This window comes from Oncorhynchus nerka, linkage group LG23 (genome assembly GCF_034236695.1).
Source record: "Oncorhynchus nerka isolate Pitt River linkage group LG23, Oner_Uvic_2.0, whole genome shotgun sequence".
Classification (NCBI taxonomy): domain Eukaryota; kingdom Metazoa; phylum Chordata; class Actinopteri; order Salmoniformes; family Salmonidae; genus Oncorhynchus; species Oncorhynchus nerka.
The window spans coordinates 57396174-57417005 of NC_088418.1; the positions used below are offsets into that span (position 1 = coordinate 57396174).

The 20832-nt window shown below is 45.7% G+C and overlaps 1 protein-coding gene across 1 annotated transcript in view; it reads right to left on the reverse strand.

Moving 5' to 3' along the window:
* Positions 1-19872, reverse strand: part of LOC115118203 (semaphorin-3C-like) — a 50706-nt gene extending 30834 nt beyond the window's left edge. The window contains exons 1-2 of the mRNA XM_029646775.2: positions 19660-19872; positions 14229-14401 (exon numbers count right to left, since the gene is read on the reverse strand). Of these exons, the coding sequence (XP_029502635.1) occupies positions 14229-14364 (136 nt within the window). The 5' untranslated portion in view covers positions 14365-14401; positions 19660-19872. The remainder of the gene's footprint in view (positions 1-14228; positions 14402-19659) is intronic.
* Between the last annotated feature and the right edge of the window lie 960 nt (positions 19873-20832).

A 20832-nucleotide genomic window follows, 5' to 3' on the forward strand; every position in this document is an offset into this window, starting at 1 on the left:
AAGCTTTGACCATCATTCCCTATAAATGAGTCCTCTGTAAACTAAGGGAGGATAGCAGAGAAAGGCAACAACCGTCCTGCATGCCACATAGTACTGTCCAAAAGGAACAAAACAGTTGTGATGTCAGGCTGTAGAATCTAAGTGAAGGATTTGGGCAACAGCAGGGACTTGTCCTTCCGCCCATGATGGTTTTACTGTAATTACAATCGGGAAGAGATTGCAGTGCTCAAGAGATTGCAGTGCTCATAGATGGGACAGGCCATGTCTTATTTCACAGTGCTGTGATTACATTGAGGGGGGGGTGGTGCCACCACAGAGAATAAGGAGTTTCCCTCCAGCGAAGTGAAAACCCATAACACGGAATGACAGACTAACTCTCCCATTTGTTAGGCTGATCAAAGTAGCGGGCCTCCACCATGATCCCCACCAGTAAACAAGCCAGTGGTGTTTTAGGTTTGGCTCGCCATACAAGGAACAGTTTATCACATTGCAGAATCGTAAAAATAGAGATTCAGCGCCGCTGGAAAGTACGCCGTCTGGCTTTTACAAGAGCGATGACTTTGTGGGTCCCCCCAAGACCGGGTTTAAGGACATGGAGCCAGCAGTCTGTGCTGGTCGGCCCACTGAGCCACCCTGACAGACTCATTCTACTCTCCCTTTCTCTATGTGGGGGGCACCAGCTGGGGACTGACACTCTCAGGCTGTACTGAGCCATGACACCTGTAGTCCAGCTGTGTCCAGGCAGGGTCAGGTGCACAAGGAGGCAGGAGAGGTATCAAAAGTTCAGGATTACGGCATGGTGTGAACTGACAACTTCCTAATATGGATGCCGTACACGGTACAGCATGGTTCGAGCCAAGGATTTATCTGGGGATGAAGTTTAGGAGAACCAAGTCTACACAACCAAGATTTAATCCACTCTACTCATAGGAGTACTGGAAAGCTAGACTAGGTTAAATGGTTAACTAGGCCTGTGGAGTGTGAGTTCTTGCTGGATGTTGGCTACCTCGGTGTCTGAGAGCCAAAGGCCCAGAGGTCTTCAGACCCCATTAACACCACAGAGCTGGGCAGGCGGCCAATCACAAACCTCCCTTTGTGTCTCAGATTCAATGCAGTCCTTTTCAAATGGGCCGCACCCTTGAAGGCCATCATGAATTCATTAACCACATGCAAATGAGGCATCATCTATTTTCAACGAATAGGACCTGTGTTCCAGGGGCAGGAGTAGGCGGATCCCAATCACTCGCCTTGATAAATATTGAAGCATGGGCTTAGTACACCCCCGCCCCCTGATTCATGTACCCACTGAAGATGGAGTGGGTTTCTTTATAAACGTCTGACTTTAGACCTCTTGCCAAGTGTCGGTGCTCTTTGTGAGGACAATGCCACATCTCCTTGGGTTCAGTTCTGCATGGCTACACTCCTCTAATACAATGTTGGTACATTCACACATACTGCGCCACTCACAACCTTTATCCTGGCAACTCAAAGCTTCGGTCGGGCTCTGGAGACACTGACCCGTACGAGGACATTTCTTCCATCACCATGGGGATATAGGCCTAGCCTACAGTAACTCTACCGTATACAATGTTTTGGCAGGTGGTATATAGGCAGGTAAAGCAGAGGGGGTGGTTTGGGTATCGTGCCAGAGTATGGTCTCCTCCTTGTCCCTCCTCGTAAAGAGGGACCACCCAGAGTGGCCAGTGCAGGGCGACAGAGTCGTCTGGCTGGCTATCTATCTGACATTCTCGGCCAGGCAAGAGGAGCAGGAGCACGCAAACTCACCGCTCAAGCATCAACACACTCATCTCCATAGACATACAGGGAGAGGGACAACCGCTTGGCTGACTAACTCTCATCCCATCCAATATCATCATCCTCTTCCCACCATTTTCTGCAAGTTACTGCATTATCTAGCGGTCTCCAGACATAATGTCAGGGGAATCTCATGGTCATATGTAGGATGACTATTCTCCTTTTAGCCTTTGGTATAACCTCCCTATCATTGATTTCTCACTCCATCTTCACTATGTAGGACACAAGGGTAGGACAAGATGGAACGAGAGTCTCAGAGTGTGGCTCTCTAAGACTCTGCAGGGTGAGGTTACTCATCACCAGCATCAGAGCAGTCTTCGTTACACGGATGACCTGAGATGCGGCGGCGTTGGGTAATATTCCCTTCAGGAGTCTGAAACCGGAGACGCAAATCAACCTGTCCATCACGCTAGCTAGCGTTAGCCTTAATTAGCACCTGGCCTCTTCACCTGCCACAGAATCCCACCAACCCCATATAGGGCCTCTCACAACCTTTCACCTAACCAGTCCTCCGGTTACACCTTCACCCCGCCCGCAGATACCAAATCAGATGTATTTTTACTGTCAGTTAAGCTATAGACTACGGGCCCCATGAGACCAGAGGGAGAGTCAATATTGGACTATAAAATGTTCCTTCCTGTATTATACTTATGCTAAAATGTTTTCTTCTATTCTACTACCATTTACTTTACGTACGTATTCTTAACTTCTATATCTTATTCTTGTTGCATTGTTGAGAAGGAACCTGCAAGTAAGCATTTGATTGGAGGGTGTATACCATTTGAATCCCGTACACATGACTAATAAAACTTGAAACTGTCAGGTTCAGGGGAGGTTTAGTAGACAGTATTGGGCCATGAGATTCTCTGATTTAGTAGTGATGGAGGTGGAAGTGAAGCAAAGGCTGAGTAAAGTTTAGGCGAATGGGGCGGACATGTTGAGATCGTCGTTTTGTTGGATTACAACGTTAATATTTCCTGGCTGACATCATGCAGGTCAAATGGTCATCTCAGTGCTGTCGAATGATGGTGAGGGTCAATGGTGTAAAGTACTTGACTATTTTTGACGACTTTTACTTCGCACCTCCCTGACCAAGGCCCTTCTCCCCTGATTGCGCAGTTTGGCCAGGCGGCCAGCTATAGGAAGAGTCTTGGTGTTTCCAAACTTCTTCCATTTAAGAATAATGGAGGCCACTGTGTTCTTGGAGACCTTCAATGCTGCAGACATTGTTTGGTAGCCTTCCCAGATCTGTGCCTCGACACAAACCTATGTCAGAGCAAGCACACACCTGTCTATATAAGCTCTACGGACAATTCCTTCGACCTCATGCCCTGGTTTATGCTCTGACATGCACTGTCAACCTTATATAAAAGGTGTGTGCCTTTCCAAATCATGTCCAATCAATTGAATATACTACAGGTGGACTGCAATAAAGTTGTAGAAACATCTCAAGGATGATCAATGGAAACAGGACTCACCTGAGCTCAATTTCAAGTATCATAGAAATGGGTCTGAATACTTAAGTAAATAAGGTATCCGTTTTTTTTCCAATGCATTTGCAATGTCTAAAAAACAGTTTTCACTTTGTCATTATAGCATATTGTGTGTAGATCATGAGATTTTAAAAAGAAATCCTTGTTACAATAAGGCTGTAACATAACAAAATGTGGTTAAAGGGAAGGGGTCTGAATACTTTCCCAATGCATTGTATGTAATAGTCTAGCTGTGTTAGTTGAACCTTTTCCCTTTTATTATGTATATAACCTTCGCCTTTTTCTATGGAAACTCACTTAAGCTCAAAGCCAGTATGAGAATAGTTCTGTGTGCAAAATAAAATATTTAATGATACATCTGTAAAAAAGACAGAAAAACAACATTGAGAATACATTTCACAGAATCAATAGCCTAAATTCTCAAAGACCAACCGTCACCATTTTCATTTAACCTTGTGTATCTTCCAGAAAGACACTGTCTCTTCCATATTGATGGCCATTGATTACCTTTCAACATGGTGCACGGGATGAACACTAAAACATTCATCTGGGGCGGCAAGGTCAAAGACAGGAATGTCAAAACACTGAGACAGGAAGAGAAAGGAGAAGAAAGGAGAGAAAAAGTATGACTGACAGAAGGCTTGTCAAACCCTGCCTGCAAACACAGCAGCCGTAGGCTTTGCTGCAGCCTGTACCGGCTAACCTTCACTGGAGAATGTCCTGTTTCTAACTCAATCAATTAGCTCGGCTAGCAACGGGATACATGCCTGGAGACTCAAACAACAACCACACAAAAAAATTACCCTTGTCAGCCTGGTTATTTGTATGTCTAAACATCTCTCTGGCGACAGTATTGACAGGTCACCGGTTTGTATAGCCTTGAACTCCCTGGAGCATACCATCACGGATTTGGGACTTCACTTCAAAGGCAAATTATGTTGCAAATTAAGTTTAGATGCAATCTGGGAAAAATAGTGTAAAGCAGATATGGGATGCTGTGTGAAATTATAAGCAGTTACTTTACTTCCATGCCCCTGAGCACTAATGCAGACACTCTGGTCCACTTTTGCCCCTCGTCAGCCCTGCCTATAACCTTTGACGACCTTCGACTTCCTGTTGGCCCTGCTGACGACCATGCAGGCAGCAGTCTGTTTGACCTATCCAGGCCCTGTAATTGCGGGAGGGTCAGGGATAGAAGACAAACGGGCAAACCCACAGAGAACACATTATCATGAGATCTGGGGCAAGTTAGGCGATTTATGGTCAGGTTTAAAGGTTTAGGTTCGGCAAGGATAAAACCTTGAACATCAAACCACTGGCTCAGACCTTCCCATTAGATTTAAAGTTTGAGACATTATCTTACAGGAGGTGAATGTTACATTGGCAAGGCTCTGCTGTTTATCTTCCAAATGAGTCCTTCACGTAGGAATTCAGAAAATGTTTGACTTTGGCTGTGTTTCAGTTTCACTGAATGCACCTCTTGATTTCCCTCAGTAAAACGCAAACGTTTTTTCAGGATACCTGAGGTATTCCAAATATTCACTTAACAGCTCACAGCCTCAATTTGTTTTATAAAGAGGGACGAAAAAAACCCTGGTCAGTTCCCATGGTGATTCAGCGGAAAGGTATACCATCAGAAAGTAGTCAAATGTGAAGAATTTGCATGCGCACACACCATCCCACAATTAAATAAACATACTTCACAGTTGGACGAGCACCCGATTGTCATCCTTTATAAGTAATGAGGGCTAGGAGGAGATTCTAATGACGCATGATAAAAGGAGGAACTGATCTGAGGAAGCTGGGGAACCAGAGCATCCGTTCTACGGTGAGAGGCTGTGAGACAGACGGCTGTGTGTGTGAGACGTCTGGTTCCGCTCAGGGTTTGGCTGAGAACAGGAGTAGCTCCCAGAGAGAGGGAACATTCATTACAAGAACACCATCTTAATCAATCTCCCACACATCTCTAACTGCAGCTAAGCCTCTACCAAGGACTAGACAGGAGGATTCAAATAGACACCTGCTAAACACACACACATACACTTTACTTTTTTTCGCCAACGTAATTTCCATAGTGACACCCTGACCACCAGCAGTGTTTTACCAGGATAGAAGGACATTAATGACATCTTAAACAAAGACCACCACCCACCCTGAGCCACACGCACCCTGTCAGCGGTGACAGTGAACATGACTCTCAACACCCACTGTGTTAGTATATAATCCTATTCACAATCACCCAGAGAGAAACAAAACCAAAATCATCCTACCAGACCATATACAGAAAGCCTTAGATGTGTAATAAATCTTCTTAGGGTTATGCCCCTTTTTTTTCTAAATTTCCACCTGAATGACGTGCCCAAAGTAAACTGCCTGTTGCTCAGGCCCTGAAGCCAGGATATGCATATAATTGTTACCACTGGAAAGAAAACATGTTGACGTTAAAATAATGTAGGAGAATATAACACAATAGGTATGGTAGGAGAAAATCCAAAGAAAAATCAACCGGAATATTTTTATTTGTGAGAGACCATGCTCTTACAATGGAAAGTATAAGGGCATACTGGAAATTAGCTTCCTGGATGCAATTCCTATGGCTTCCATTGGGTGTCAGCAGTCTATGTTGAAGGTTTCAGGCTTGTAACTTCAAAAACGAAGAAGAAATATCAGTTTTAGTACAGGGACCCAGTCTTGGAAATTCGTGTTTGCTCTCGACCTGACAGAACACACCTGCTAAAATCGGTTTCCTATTGAACATGCTTCTTTCCGTAAGAAATAATATAGTTTTCTTATATTTTAGGGTATCTGAGGAGTAAGTAGAAATGTATTTTGACTTGTTGAAACAAAGTTTAGGGGTAGATTTTCAGATTCCTTTCTCTGTATGTTGAACGAGTGGATTACTCAAATCGATGGTGCCAACTAAATGGACTTTTTGGGATATAAAGAAGGATTTTATCTAACAAAACAACACTATATGTTATAGCTGGAACCCTTTTATTGACAAATCAGAGTAAGATTTTCAAAAGGCATGTGAATATTTAATCGCTATTAGTGAATTTATGAAACCTGTGCTGGTGGAAAAATATTTTGATATGGGGCGCCGTCCTCAAACAATCACATGGCATGTTTTCACTGTAATAGTTACTGTAAATCGGACAGTGCAGTTAGAGTAACAAGAATTTAAGCTTTCAACCAATATGAGACACTTTTATATGTACCTAAATGTTTAATATTCATACTTTTTATGATTATTTATTTGAATAGCGCACCCTCCAGTTTCCCCGGAAGTTGTCCCGCTAGCGGGACGCCTAGGTTTAAGAAGAAGTTGCCATAGCCCTGGGTTCGCAACTCGTTAATATGGCCTCCTAACAATTAGATGAGGGCTGAAACATTGTCTTCCTTGCTTGTAAACTCACTGGCAGGTGCAGAACGCAGCCTAACAAAGGTTGTGAAATGTTTCACCTGGGTCAAACAACAGAAAGTATCAACATGGCATGAGCCAGGGCCTTTCTGACCAAGAAACTGATGATCAAACGTTTTCTTCTATGCTCAGCAATTTGGCTATATAAACTGAGATGACATCCAGATACTGCATGTTTGAAAGTCTTTTTTTTGCGGGGTAAAAAGCCAAGAGAGAGAAGTTCATTCGGTTTCTGATTAAAAGCATATCACCTATGTCACTGAATCCATTTGAGAAAGGACAATGTTATATGACCACTGGACTAGATCCAGATACATTTTCCACCTTAGTTGAAATGGAAACAAATCTCCATATAGTCTATGGCAGGGATTTAAATAAACACAGATTATCGACATCGCAGTGCACTTGATTTGTGGACCATGACAGAGGTGGTAGTAGTAGCCATCAATTCACCACACCAAGGGATTCCAAATCACAAAGCTTTCTCTGAGCAGGTGAAGTGTGAATCTGAATGGACTAGGTAATCCTAGCCCAGGATTCAGCCAAATATTTTATTACATTTTCTCTGCTTTTGTTTGGATCCTGGCCTTGGATTAGACCTAGCCCAGTCTAATCTACACCTCACCTGCTCAGAGAAAGCTATAGGAAGCCTCACTGTTAGTGCTTTATTATTCAGTCCTTAGTCCTGGGCTTTGTACCATTCTCACATTTGAATGATTCATGGGAAAATATGGCCCTTATCTTCTTTTATCCGTGGTTGACAAAACACAGACTTCGGAGCGGTCCGCTATTCATTATTTTAACATTCACTGAGACAACAGATGGAGTCTGTGTTTTGGAATATATGAAATGAAAGGGGACGCGAGACTAAATATTGGAGAAAATAAAAGTGATTGAAAACAAAAGTTTAAAAACAAATCCCTTATCATGCTAGTAAATCCATAATGATTTTTGCAAAGAATTGAAGCCCCTCGTTTATTTTCCAGCTTTATTGAAACGTATGGCTGTATTTGACTGTTTATTATATAGGACTGCGTTCTGGGGCCTGAGTTTCTCACTGTTTATTATTGTGTTTTGGCTGTTGTTGCGTTGCATTTGCCTCGCCGAGACAAGATTAAGCAGTGTGAGGGAGCAGGAATGTCAGTGACGGCAACCTCTCCTGGAGACGCGAGCTGACTCACTCAGCCACGTGAACCTGCCTTACCCTCGGCTAGAGTTTCAGGAGAGAGGGAAGAAAAGATGGGTAGCTAGAGGGAGAGAGAGAGAGAGAGAGAGAGAGAGAGAGAGAGAGAGAGAGTGAGATACTGTGTACTGACACAAGTCTCCTCCCAGAGTTTGTTTTCTCTTATTTTGGTTTAGTCAGTTTAGGCTGTAGTAATAAAGAGTGTTTACTCCAGGGAAATACAGTATATCTCACCTCCAGTGCAGAACCTTTAACACACACCCTTACACTTGCTGCTGACTGGACCCCCCACCTGTTACCCTCTCTGGGCCCTGCACCTCTCTTCTCCCCACCCTGGTACTGGAGAGAGCCCATGCACCCCAAATACTTCCCTCAGTGGGGAAATCCACACTGGAGTTTATTGGAGAGAAGAGCCCTCTCCCTGGGTCAGAGGAGTATAAACTCCCTACATCTGGATCTCTCCCAGGCAGAAGCTCCACTGAAGGCAGGATGAAACATGGAGCCTGTCCGCCCCAACGGCAAATGATTTCCATCTCCACCAACATAGATCAGTTCAGCTCAACTCCCCTGTGCTTAACATCTCGGATAGAATAGCTCTAAAATCACAGCATGGAAGCTAACCAACACCTGAAATCTTGGCTCCCAATCACATCTCCATTCCTTTCTTTAAAACGTCCTTCTAGTCACTGCCAAATCCCCTCCCCTTCTGTTTTCACACTAATTCAATCCAATGAGTCCCATGAGAACGAAGCACAGCGAAGCACCTACATAGATCATCCTAAGTGACAGACACACATCTGACTTTAAAAAAAGAAAAGCTTCTACCGGTCCACCACAAAACCAGAGCTAACCAACCAAGAACCACTTTAGAACATATTTGACTGATAATAGCTCCCTTTGACGTTTCACTAAGATACAGTAGAACTGCACTAAAGCAAGGAATGGGGACAAATCAAATCCACACATGGAAAAGGGATTGACCAATCACATGATCAGCAGCAGGGATAGATTCATTCCCAGTATGTTGATGGTGAATCTTGGAGGATAGACATTTTAACAGGGCAGGAGTGAATAGGCCTACCGTGGTTGTATGTAAAACCACAGAGGTATTTGAGTGGTTTGGTCTGTTTGCAGTGAGTTAGCAGGCTTTTTCCAAGCCACCAGTAATGCTCCACACATCCCCTAGACAAGAGTATACAGCCTGGGTCCTGTCTGTGAGCAGCTCTGCTGAGTTGGGCGTTTCACTGCCTGTCTCTGGGCTACAGCACTGGGCTACAGCACTCAAGACAATCACAGAGAAACACAGAGAGAAGAGAGGGAGAGGAGAGAGAAAGTCAGTCAATGAAAGGAGAAAGGAGAGACAGTAGGAGAAAAGGGGCAGAGAGAGGATGAGAGCCAGTGAGAGGAAGAGAAAGGTGCCTGGAGTCAAGGACAAAGATGACCACAATACATCACAGCCTTTCCAAAAACAATGAGTCACAGTCACAACACCTCTTAACACTGTCTGAGCACTCAGACGCCGCACAGACACATGTGCAACACAGACAAACTCAGCAAAAAAGGAAACACCCCTTTTTCAGGACCCTGTCTTTCAAAGGTAATTCGTAAAAATCCAAATAACTTCACAGATCTTCATTGTGAAGGGTTTAAACACTGTTTCTCATGCAGGTTCAATGAACCATAAACAATTAATGAACATGCACCTTTTTATTTTTTATTTTTATTTTTTTATTTCACCTTTATTTAACCAGGTAGGCTAGTTGAGAACACCTTTATTTAACCAGGTAGGCTAGTTGAGAACACCTTTATTTAACCAGGTAGGCTAGTTGAGAACACCTTTATTTAACCAGGTAGGCTAGTTGAGAACAAGTCCTCATTTGCAACTGCGACCTGGCCAAGATAAAGCATAGCAGTGTGAACAGACAACACAGAGTTACACATGGAGTAAACGATTAACAAGTCAATAACACAGTAGAAAAAAATGGGCAGTCTATATACAATGTGTGCAAAAGGCATGAGGAGGTAGGCAAATAATACAATTTTGCAGATTAACACTGGAGTGATAAATGATCAGATGGTCATGTACAGGTAGAGATATTGGTGTGCAAAAGAGCAGAAAAGTAAATAAATAAAAAACAGCATGGGAATGAGGTAGGTGAAAATGGGTGGGCTATTTACCAATAGACTATGTACAGCTGCAGCGATCGGTTAGCTGCTCGGATAGCTGATGTTTGAAGTTGGTGAGGGAGATAAAAGTCTCCAACTTCAGCGATTTTTGCAGTTCGTTCCAGTCACAGGCAGCAGAGTACTGGAACGAAAGGCGGCCAAATGAGGTGTTGGCTTTAGGGATGATCAGTGAGATACACCTGCTGGAGCGCGTGCTACGGATGGGTGTTGCCATCGTGACCAGTGAACTGAGATAAGGCGGAGCTTTACCTAGCATGGACTTGTAGATGACCTGGAGCCAGTGGGTCTGGCGACGAATATGTAGCGAGGGCCAGCCGACTAGAGCATACAAGTCGCAGTGGTGGGTGGTATAAGGTGCTTTGGTGACAAAACGGATGGCACTGTGATAGACTGCATCCAGTTTGCTGAGTAGAGTGTTGGAAGCCATTTTGTAGATGACATCGCCGAAGTCGAGGATCGGTAGGATAGTCAGTTTTACTAGGGTAAGCTTGGCGGCGTGAGTGAAGGAGGCTTTGTTGCGGAATAGAAAACCGACTCTTGATTTGATTTTCGATTGGAGATGTTTGATGTGAGTCTGGAAGGAGAGTTTGCAGTCTAGCCAGACACCTAGGTACTTATAGATGTCCACATATTCAAGGTCGGAACCATCCAGGGTGGTGATGCTAGTCGGGCATGCGGGTGCAGGCAGCGATCGGTTGAAAAGCATGCATTTGGTTTTACTCGCGTTTAAGAGCAGTTGGAGGCCACGGAAGGAGTGCTGTATGGCATTGAAGCTCGTTTGGAGGTTGGATAGCACAGTGTCCAAATGACGGGCCGAAAGTATATAGAATGGTGTCGTCTGCGTAGAGGTGGATCAGGGAATCGCCCGCAGCAAGAGCAACATCATTGATATATACAGAGAAAAGAGTCGGCCCGAGAATTGAACCCTGTGGCACCCCCATAGAGACTGCCAGAGGACCGGACAGCATGCCCTCCGATTTGACACACTGAACTATGTCTGCAAAGTAATTGGTGAACCAGGCAAGGCAGTCATCCGAAAAACCGAGGCTATTGAGTCTGCCGATAAGAATATGGTGATTGACAGAGTCGAAAGCCTTGGCGAGGTCGATGAAGACGGCTGCACAGTACTGTATTTTATCGATGGCGGTTATGATATCGTTTAGTACCTTGAGTGTGGCTGAGGTGCACCCGTGACCGGATCGGAAACCAGATTGCACAGCGGAGAAGGTACGGTGGGATTCGAGATGGTCAGTGACCTGTTTGTTGACTTGGCTTTCGAAGACCTTAGATAGGCAGGGCAGGATGGATATAGGTCTATAGCAGTTTGGGTCCAGGGTGTCTCCCCCTTTGAAGAGGGGGATGACTGCGGCAGATTTCCAATCCTTGGGGATCTCAGACGATATGAAAGAGAGGTTGAACAGGCTGGTAATAGGGGTTGCGACAACGGCGGCAGATAGTTTCAGAAATAGAGGGTCCAGATTGTCAAGCCCAGCTGATTTGTACGGGTCCAGGTTTTGCAGCTCTTTCAGAACATCTGCTATCTGGATTTGGGTAAAGGAGAACCTGGAGAGGCTTGGGCGAGGAGCTGCGGGGGGGGGCGGAGGTGTTGGCCGAGGTTGGAGTAGCCAGGCGGAAGGCATGGCCAGCCGTTGAGAAGTGCTTATTGAAGTTTTCGATAATCATGGATTTATCGGTGGAGACCGTGTTACCTAGCCTCAGTGCAGTGGGCAGCTGGGAGGAGGTGCTCTTGTTCTCCATGGACTTCACAGTGTCCCAGAACTTCTTGGAGTTGGAGCTACAGGATGCAAACTTCTGCCTGAAGAAGCTGGCCTTAGCTTTCCTGACTGACTGCGTGTATTGGTTCCTGACTTCCTGTGGAACAGTCGTTAAGATATTAACAGCTTACAGACGGTAGGCAATTAAGGTCACAGTTATGAAAACTTAGGACACTAAAGAGGCCTTTCTACTGACTTTGAAGAACACCAAAAGAAAGATGCCTACGGTCCCTGCTCATCTGCGTGAACATGCCTTTGGCATGCTGCAAGGAGGCATGAGGACTGCAGATGTGGCCAGGGCAAGAAATTGCAATGTCCGTACTGTGAGATGCCTAAGACAGCGCTACAGGGAGACAGGGCGTACAGCTGATCGTCCTCGTAGTGGCAGACCACGTGTAACAACACCTGCACAGGATCGGTACATCTGAACATCACACCTGCGGGACAGGTACAGGATGGCAACAACAACTGCCCGGGTGACACCAGGAACGCACAATCCCTCTGTCAGTGCTCAGACTGTCCGCAATAGGCTGAGAGATGCTGGACTGAGGGCTGTAGGCCTGTTGTAAGGCAGGTCCTCACCAGACATCACCGGCAACAACGTCGCCTATAGGCACAAACCCACCGTCGCTGGACCAGACAGGACTGGCAAAAAGTGCTCTTCACTGATGAGTCGCGGTTTTGTCTCACCAGGGGTGGTGGTCAGATTCGCGTTTATCGTCAAAGAAATTAGCGTTACACCGAGGTCTGTACTCTGAAGCGGGTTCGATTTGGAGGTGGAGGGTCCGTCATGGTCTGGGGCGGTGTGTCACAGCATCATCGGACTGAGCTTGTTGTCATTGCAGGCAATCTCAATGCTGTGCGTTACAGGGAAGACATCCTCCTCCCTAATGTGGTACCCTTCCTGCAGGCTCATCCTGACATGACCCTCCAGCATGACAACGCCACCAGCCATACTGCTCGTTCTGTATGTGATTTCCTGCAAGACAGGAATGTCAGTGTTCTGCCATGGCCAGCGAAGAGCCTGGATCTCAATCCCATTGAGCACGTCTGGGACCTGTTGGATCGGAGGGTGAGTGCTAGGGCCATTCCCACCAGAAATGTCCGGGAACTTGCAGGTGCTTTGGTGGAAGAGTGGGGTAACATCTCACAGCAAGAACTGGCATATCTGGTGCAGTCCATGAGGAGGAGATGCACTGCAGTACTTAATGCAGCTGGTGGCCACACAAGATATTGACTATTACTTTTGATTTTGACCCCCCCTTTGTTCAGAGACACATTATTCCATTTCTGTTAGTCACATGTCTGTGGAACTTGTTCAGTTTATGTCTCAGTTGTTGAATCTCGTTGTGTAAGTATTTGTATGAACATATGTTAAGTTTGCTGAAAATAAACGCTGTTGACAGTGAGAGGACGTTTCTTTTTTTGCTGAGTTTATAGCACAGCCACACAGTCTCTCCTGCATTGGGCCTGAAGGTACTGAAAGATGATCAAACATACCCATCAGTTTCTGTACAACATCAACACCAGTGTACAGTTACACCACTTATGAGGAGGGGTAGCTGGTTCCTGAAAGCATGAGAAACAAGAAACAACCCCTCCTCCCCCGCAAACTCCTTCCTAGTTCAGAGGGTTAATAATTCATCCAATTATCTGTGTCATGGAAATTAAATAGAAGAGGAATCAGACCAAGAGTCTAACAACACTCACAGGGATGGGAAACTGTGCCTCCACCCACTGTGTGTGTTTAACGTTAACCAGGACCAGGCTGAGCCAGGGCAGTCAGTCATTCATGACACAGTACAGTACAATCTCACAGAGGTACGGCTCTGGCTCGCCTCAATGACATGGAACAGAACAAAGAAATGGAAACACGATTTCAGGGTCTCACAGGCCGAAACCAAGAACATGTCGATGTTAAGGCCCACAGGGACTAAGCAGCATGGGTACTTTAAAGGTTAGAGCCGGCCTCCCACTATCTGGTGGAGAACACTGATTAAATGTCAATCAAACGCAAACATCTAAGGGAACATTCAACGATCTCATCTCAGACATTGCAGAGAAGGTAATTATAGAGTATTTTCTCATTAGTTCAAAATGACAAAGATGATTGTACATCCTCTGGTTGGGCATCAATCTGTTATTGACCATATGTGACCCATTAACACTATAAACTAATAGCTTCATTGTGTTTTGTAAGCTCATCACAGCTGTGGTAAAACACAGCAGACCAGGATGAGACTAAGCCTGAGGTAATGCTTTACGGATGTTCTGTAGAAGGTTAGATGGAGGGCATGTCATGTCTGTCCGATGCTTAGGAATTCACTGTTGGAGTAAACAGGACATTTCTTTACCTTCGAAGGAGAGGAAGACTCTTGGCAGTGGCTGGAGGAAGCTGGAGACACAAGTGAGGAGGAGAGAGAGAGCCAGGAGGGTGGATCTGACTCCTATCCAGGGCGGGGTCTTAACGACCCCCTCCGGCCACCTCATGACAGCAGGGCCTCACACCACACCTAGTCCAAATAACCTGAGGGAGGAAGAGAGAGGGACATCACTGGTCAGACTACAGTACCACAGATACGGCAGGGATGTTCAAATCCAGTCCACGAGGGCTACAGCACTGCTGATTTTATTCTCTTCCCGGTAGTTCATAGATCCCAGTAATTGATTGATTCACTCATCTCGTTTCCCAGGTCTGAAACAATTCCTGATTAGAAAGGTAGGATTAAAACTAGCAGTGCTGCAGCCCTCCATGATCTATTCCTGTCCTATGGTGTCTACTTCCTGTCCTATGGTAACTACTTCCTGTTCTAATAATAACACTAAATAAGGAGGATCCGTTTTAAAGGAGAGAGATCAGAGCGTCACATGACAGTTAAATCCATCAGTTACCACATCCTTTAACATGGCTCACTGTTAAATATGGATGAGATTCCTCTACACAAAAGAGCTGGGGGAGAATCTCCTCTCTGCCTTCACTCTGCTTCCATTATTGGACAAGAGGAGCTCCATTATTGATGAAGACAGGTATTACCAGGGGATCTTCTCCTGTAGAGAGATTACTGCTAACCAAAAAATGTGCAGGCTCTTCTGCCCATGGCCATGCCACTCAATGTGCAGGCTCTTCTGCCCATGGCCATGCCACTCAATGTGCAGGCTCTTCTGCCCATGGCCATGCCACTCAATGTGCAGGCTCTTCTGCCCATGGCCATGCCACTCAATGTGCAGGCTCTTCTGCCCATGGCCATGCCACTCAATGTGCAGGCTCTTCTGCCCATGGCCATGCCACTCAATGTGCAGGCTCTTCTGCCCATGGCCATGCCACTCAATGTGCAGGCTCTTCTGCCCATGGCCATATGCCACTCAATGTGCAGGCTCTTCTGCCCATGGCCATGCCACTCAATGTGCAGGCTCTTCTGCCCATGGCCATGCCACTCAATGTGCAGGCTCTTCTGCCCATGGCCATGCCACTCAATGTGCAGGCTCTTCTGCCCATGGCCATGCCACTCAATGTGCAGGCTCTTCTGCCCATGGCCATATGCCACTCAATGTGCAGGCTCTTCTGCCCATGGCCATGCCACTCAATGTGCAGGCTCTTCTGCCCATGGCCATATGCCACTCAATGTGCAGGCTCTTCTGCCCATGGCCATGCCACTCAATGTGCAGGCTCTTCTGCCCATGGCCATGCCACTCAATGTGCAGGCTCTTCTGCCCATGGCCATGCCACTCAATGTGCAGGCTCTTCTGCCCATGGCCATGCCACTCAATGTGCAGGCTCTTCTGCCCATGGCCATATGCCACTCAATGTGCAGGCTCTTCTGCCGATGGCCATGCCACTCAATGTGCAGGCTCTTCTGCCCATGGCCATGCCACTCAATGTGCAGGCTCTTCTGCCCATGGCCATGCCACTCAATGTGTTATACGCAAAGTATCCATATTGGTTTAATAAAAAATAAAAACATGTGGGAGACAATAAAATGCACCCAAACAAAGGCAGATCTATATTCTCATGGCTTATAGATGAGGGTGGGATATCTATGAAACTTTCAATTTGGGATGCAGCTGACGGAAAAGTTGAGGCACTGGGATCAGATGAACCATATATCACCCAGCTGAAATGTAACCTGCATGACGGGCTTGGGGCGTCGTTTGAGGGGCCGCGTGTGAAGAATTAGAACGCATATGGAAAAGTGCAGAAGGGTTAAAGATCTCTTTGGCAGCATGGCTTCCTAAACCGGCCCTAGCCCTCCCTATCCCAGCCCACCCTAGCTGGAGTGAGTTCACGGAGAGAGAAGCCCTTGCGCTGGACTGGAGATGTCAGCCTCACAGCTGCTTAAGCCATCGCTGGAGACCGGAGCCTCTACTGCTGCTGAGTGCCAGGAGTCATTACTGTGAGAGAAGACACAGGCCTGCCATGACACACCACCTCAGCAGGATTAGACACATACAACTTCTCTCCTGCTTTAAATCTACCACGGTCATACTGTATAACCTGTCAGGTGATATCATGGAGATCCCTACAAATATGACTGGCACCTAGCTAGTACAACTGACCTGCCCAACTGACCTCCATGTACACAACCAAACTCCATATTGATGTACATAACAGCCTTATAAGGAGCAATGCTCCACATTCTGGTGTACAAAGCCATGTGGATAGCCATAAACATTCATTTGTCTGGCGAGACTGTAGTCAGTCCAGAAATACTGCTGCTTGTCGAAGCCTTGCCAGGAATCCTGGCGATGACAATTAAATCGGTCTCCACAAAGGAGGTGGACTTGAATAAATACAGCAATACATTACCGAAGGGGTATAAGAATAATTGGGTTTATTGTGTGTTGTTTGGCCCTTTGCCTAAGGAATGTTCCATCTGACCACTTCAGAGGGAGTCTCTCTTTTCAAAAACGACCAGTCGATGAATGTATGATGACATTTTAAGACCGGTTTGTTTTTCCTAGATGCTGAACAGGAGATCTGATCATCTGGCTCTGCCATAATGTCCTTATTGAATGAGAGAAATTCCTCTGTCTGTCTTTTGTAATGGACTATTCATATTTCACACAATTGAGTGCGTTTACAGTGCATTCGGAAAGAATTCAGACCTCTTGACTTTTTCACATTTAGTTTTGTTACAGACTTATTCTAAAATGTATTAAATTAATGTTTTTTTTCTCAATCTACACACAGTAACAATGGCAAAGCGAAAACAGGTTTTTACATTATTTACATAAGTATTCAGACCCTTTGCTATGAGACTCAAAATTGAGCTCAGGTGCATCCTGTTTCCATTGATCATCCTTGAGATGTTTCTACAAATTGGTTGGAGTCCACCTGTGGTAAATTCAATTGATTGGACATGATTTGGAAAGGCACACAGCTGTCAGAGCAAAAACTAAGCCATGAGGTCGAAGGAATTGTCCGTAGAGCTCATGTCTTGGTTTTTGCTCTGACACAGGATTGTGTTGAGGCACAGATCTAGGAAGGGTACCAAACAAATTCTGCAGCACTGAAGGTCCCCAAGAACACTCATCAAGAACACTCAGGTCCCCATCATTCTTAAATGGAACAAATTTGGAACCACTAAGACTCTTCCTAGAGCTGGCCGCTCGGCCAAACTGAGCAATCGTGGGAGAAGGGCCTTGGTCAGGGAGGTGACCAAGAACCAGATGGTCACTTCTACATATCTCCAGAGTTACTCTGGGGAGATGGGAGAACCATCCAGAAGGACAACCATCTCTGCAACACTTCACCAATCAGACCTTTATGGTAGAGTGGCCAGACAGAAGCCACTCTTCAGTAAAACACACATGGCAGCCCAAAAGGCACCTAAAGACTCTCAGACCACGGGAAACAAGATTCTCTTGTCTGATGAAACCAAGGTTGAACTCTTTGGCCTGAAGGCCAAGTGTCACATCTGGAGGAAACCTGGCACAATCCCTACGGTGAAGCATGGTGGTGGCAGCATCATGCTGTGGGGATGTTTTTCAGTGGCAGGGACTGGGAGACTAGTCAGGATCGAGGGAAAGATGAACAGAGCAAAGTATAGAGAGATCCTTGATGAAAACCTGCTCCGAAGCACTCAGGACCTCAGACTGGCCAAGACAACGGAGGAGTGGCTTTGGGACAAGTCTCTGAATGTCCTCGAGTGGCCCAACCAGAGCCCGGACTTGACCTGAAAATAGCTGTGCAGCGACACTCCCCATCCAACCTGAGAGAGCTTGAGAGGATCTTCAGAGAAGAATGGGAGAAACTCCCCAAATGCAGGTGTGTCAAGCTTGTAGCGTAATACATAAGAAGTCTCAAGGCTGTAATCGCTGCCAAAGGTGCTTCAACAAAGTACTGAGTAAAGGGTCTGAATGTAAAAAAATATATTTCAGTTTTTTTTATACATTTGCAAGCTGTAGTATTTCTGGACAGAGTACAGTCTTGCCAGACAAATTAATGTGAATATTTATCGCTCTCCATATGGCTTTGTACACTAGAACGTGGTCGTTATACGGTATTGTGTGTAGACTGATGAGGGGAAAAAAACAATTTTATACATTTTAGAATAAGGCTGTACCGTAACAAAATGTGGAAAAAGTCAAGGGGTCTGAATACTTTCCGAATGCACTGTAAACGGAACGTAATGAGGAAAAAGCAGTCTCATCTGGGTTACGACTTGATAAATGGCTTGTTTTGGTCTAGACTCGCTCTTCTTCCTGGTCCTATTTGTACAAAGATTCCTACTTTAAATAGAGATAACCACACTGTAATTACAACACATAAATTAGACAAGAGACTGTGTCTCTCTCTCTAGTCATGACAGAGATGCTATTTAGACCTAGAGCATGTAAATAATAGCAGATGGTAAATAATAAGAATAATAGTAATAATAATATATTGAGAGTATAGAGTTAATCTGTGTGAATTGTCTGTATCGGAGTGATCCCTCTGCCTACAAGATCTACCAGAGGGCCTCCGAGTGTTCACACCACACCTTGTCACTCACAAGTTAATGGCTCGGGTACATGGACATGTTGCCAAGCACACGTTTGACTAGGGAGAGCTAAGGAAAACTGAGTGATTGTGTTCCCGAAAACAGAGGATTCAGGGCTCTACAGTAACCAGTTGAATAGAATTGAATAATACTTTTTTTAACAATATCGTTGGTTTCTCGTCAATCATCTCAGACTCACAATCTTCTATTTTTACTCATATAGTTAATGTCAGACAACGTGACAATCTCAGTCCCGGAGCAAAGGCATACTTGTGATCACGCTGATATATTTGTAATAGTACGTCCTATAACAATTATACTTCTTTCTACTCAATGTAAATGTTAATATAACATGTATCCCACCATAAATACAGTATGGTGTGCGAACATCAGTGATGAAGAACAATCAAAAACACGTTCAATGATCAGCATTACTTTTCAGACGCCTCACAGCACGTCATGTCAGACATATTGTGACAAAACTCAACGCAGAAAACCCCTTATCCATCATTATAGAAAGGAGAAAATAAACTACCAAACTGCAAACGGGTATCTAAATTAACAAGACACAAATTTAGCTACATTTGGATGAAGTATTTTGGAGATTTTCTTAATACTTGTCTAAATGTGTTCCCTTTCAGCCGTTCTTATTCCCTTTCCGTCTGTCTACCAGTGGGACCCTGCACCTGTTAGCCCGAGTCCACGCAGCCCTCTCCCACTACCCCGGTGAGTGATCTCTCTGTCACAAAGATTGACTGTCCACACACCCCTGTCCCAGCCTAGGACAGCTCAGCCTACGACCCACCTTATAAGGCTTCCTCTCCTGCTCTGTCTCTGTCCCGATCCCAAAGCCCTGGTTCCCTGTTTGTTCCTGTGTTGACCCAGTCCTTATCCTCTTCAATCACTTTAGCACCACTGAGACGGTTCTCTCCCAGAAAGAAGGCAAAGAAGAGAGCGCTGCTGCTATTCCATCCAACCGCCTGCAGGACTGACTTGATGAGTGAAAGAGAAAGAGATGATAGAGGGAAGGGGAGAGAGAGGAGGAGAGAGAGAAAGGGCTGGCTTCCTATTACATACTCTACTGAAGTCCCCCCCCCCCCCCTCGTTTCTCTTTCCCTCTCCCCCTCCGTCAGCTAACGAGACAGCGAACTGATCACCCAATCCCTCCCAGTACTAACATTTATCTGGTGGAGGATTCCCATCTCACACAGACAGAGAGGATTCCCATCTCACACACACAGACAGAGGACTCCTACCTCACACAAACACAGACAGACAGAGGACTCCTACCACACAAACACAGACAGAGGACTCCTACCTCACACAGACACAGACAGACAGAGGTCTCCTACCTCACACAGACACAGACAGACAAAGGACTCCTACCTCACAAAGACACAGACAGACAGAGGACTCCTACCTCACACAGACACAGACAGACAGAGGTCTCCTACCTCACACAGACACAGACAGACAAAGGACTCCTACCTCACAAAGACACAGACAGACAGAGGACTCCTACCTCACACAGACACACAGACAGACAGAGGAATCCTACCTCACACAAACACAGACAGACAGAGGACTCCTACCTCACACAGGCAGACAGAGGACTCCTACCTCACACAAACACACAGACAGACAGACAGAGGACTCCTACCTCACACAAACACAGACAGACAGAGGACTCCTACCTCACATAGACACAGACAGACAGAGGTCTCCTACCTCACACAAACACAGACAGACAGAGGACTCCTACCTCACACAGGGAGACAGAGGACTCCTACCTCATAAAGACTCAGACAGACAGAGGACTCCTATCTCACAGACACAGACAGACAGAGGGCTCCTACCTCACACAGACACAGACAGACAGGGGACTCCTACCTCACACAGACAGACAGAGGACTCCTACCTCACGCAAACACACAGACAGACAGAGGACTCCTACCTCACACAGGCAGACAGAGGACTC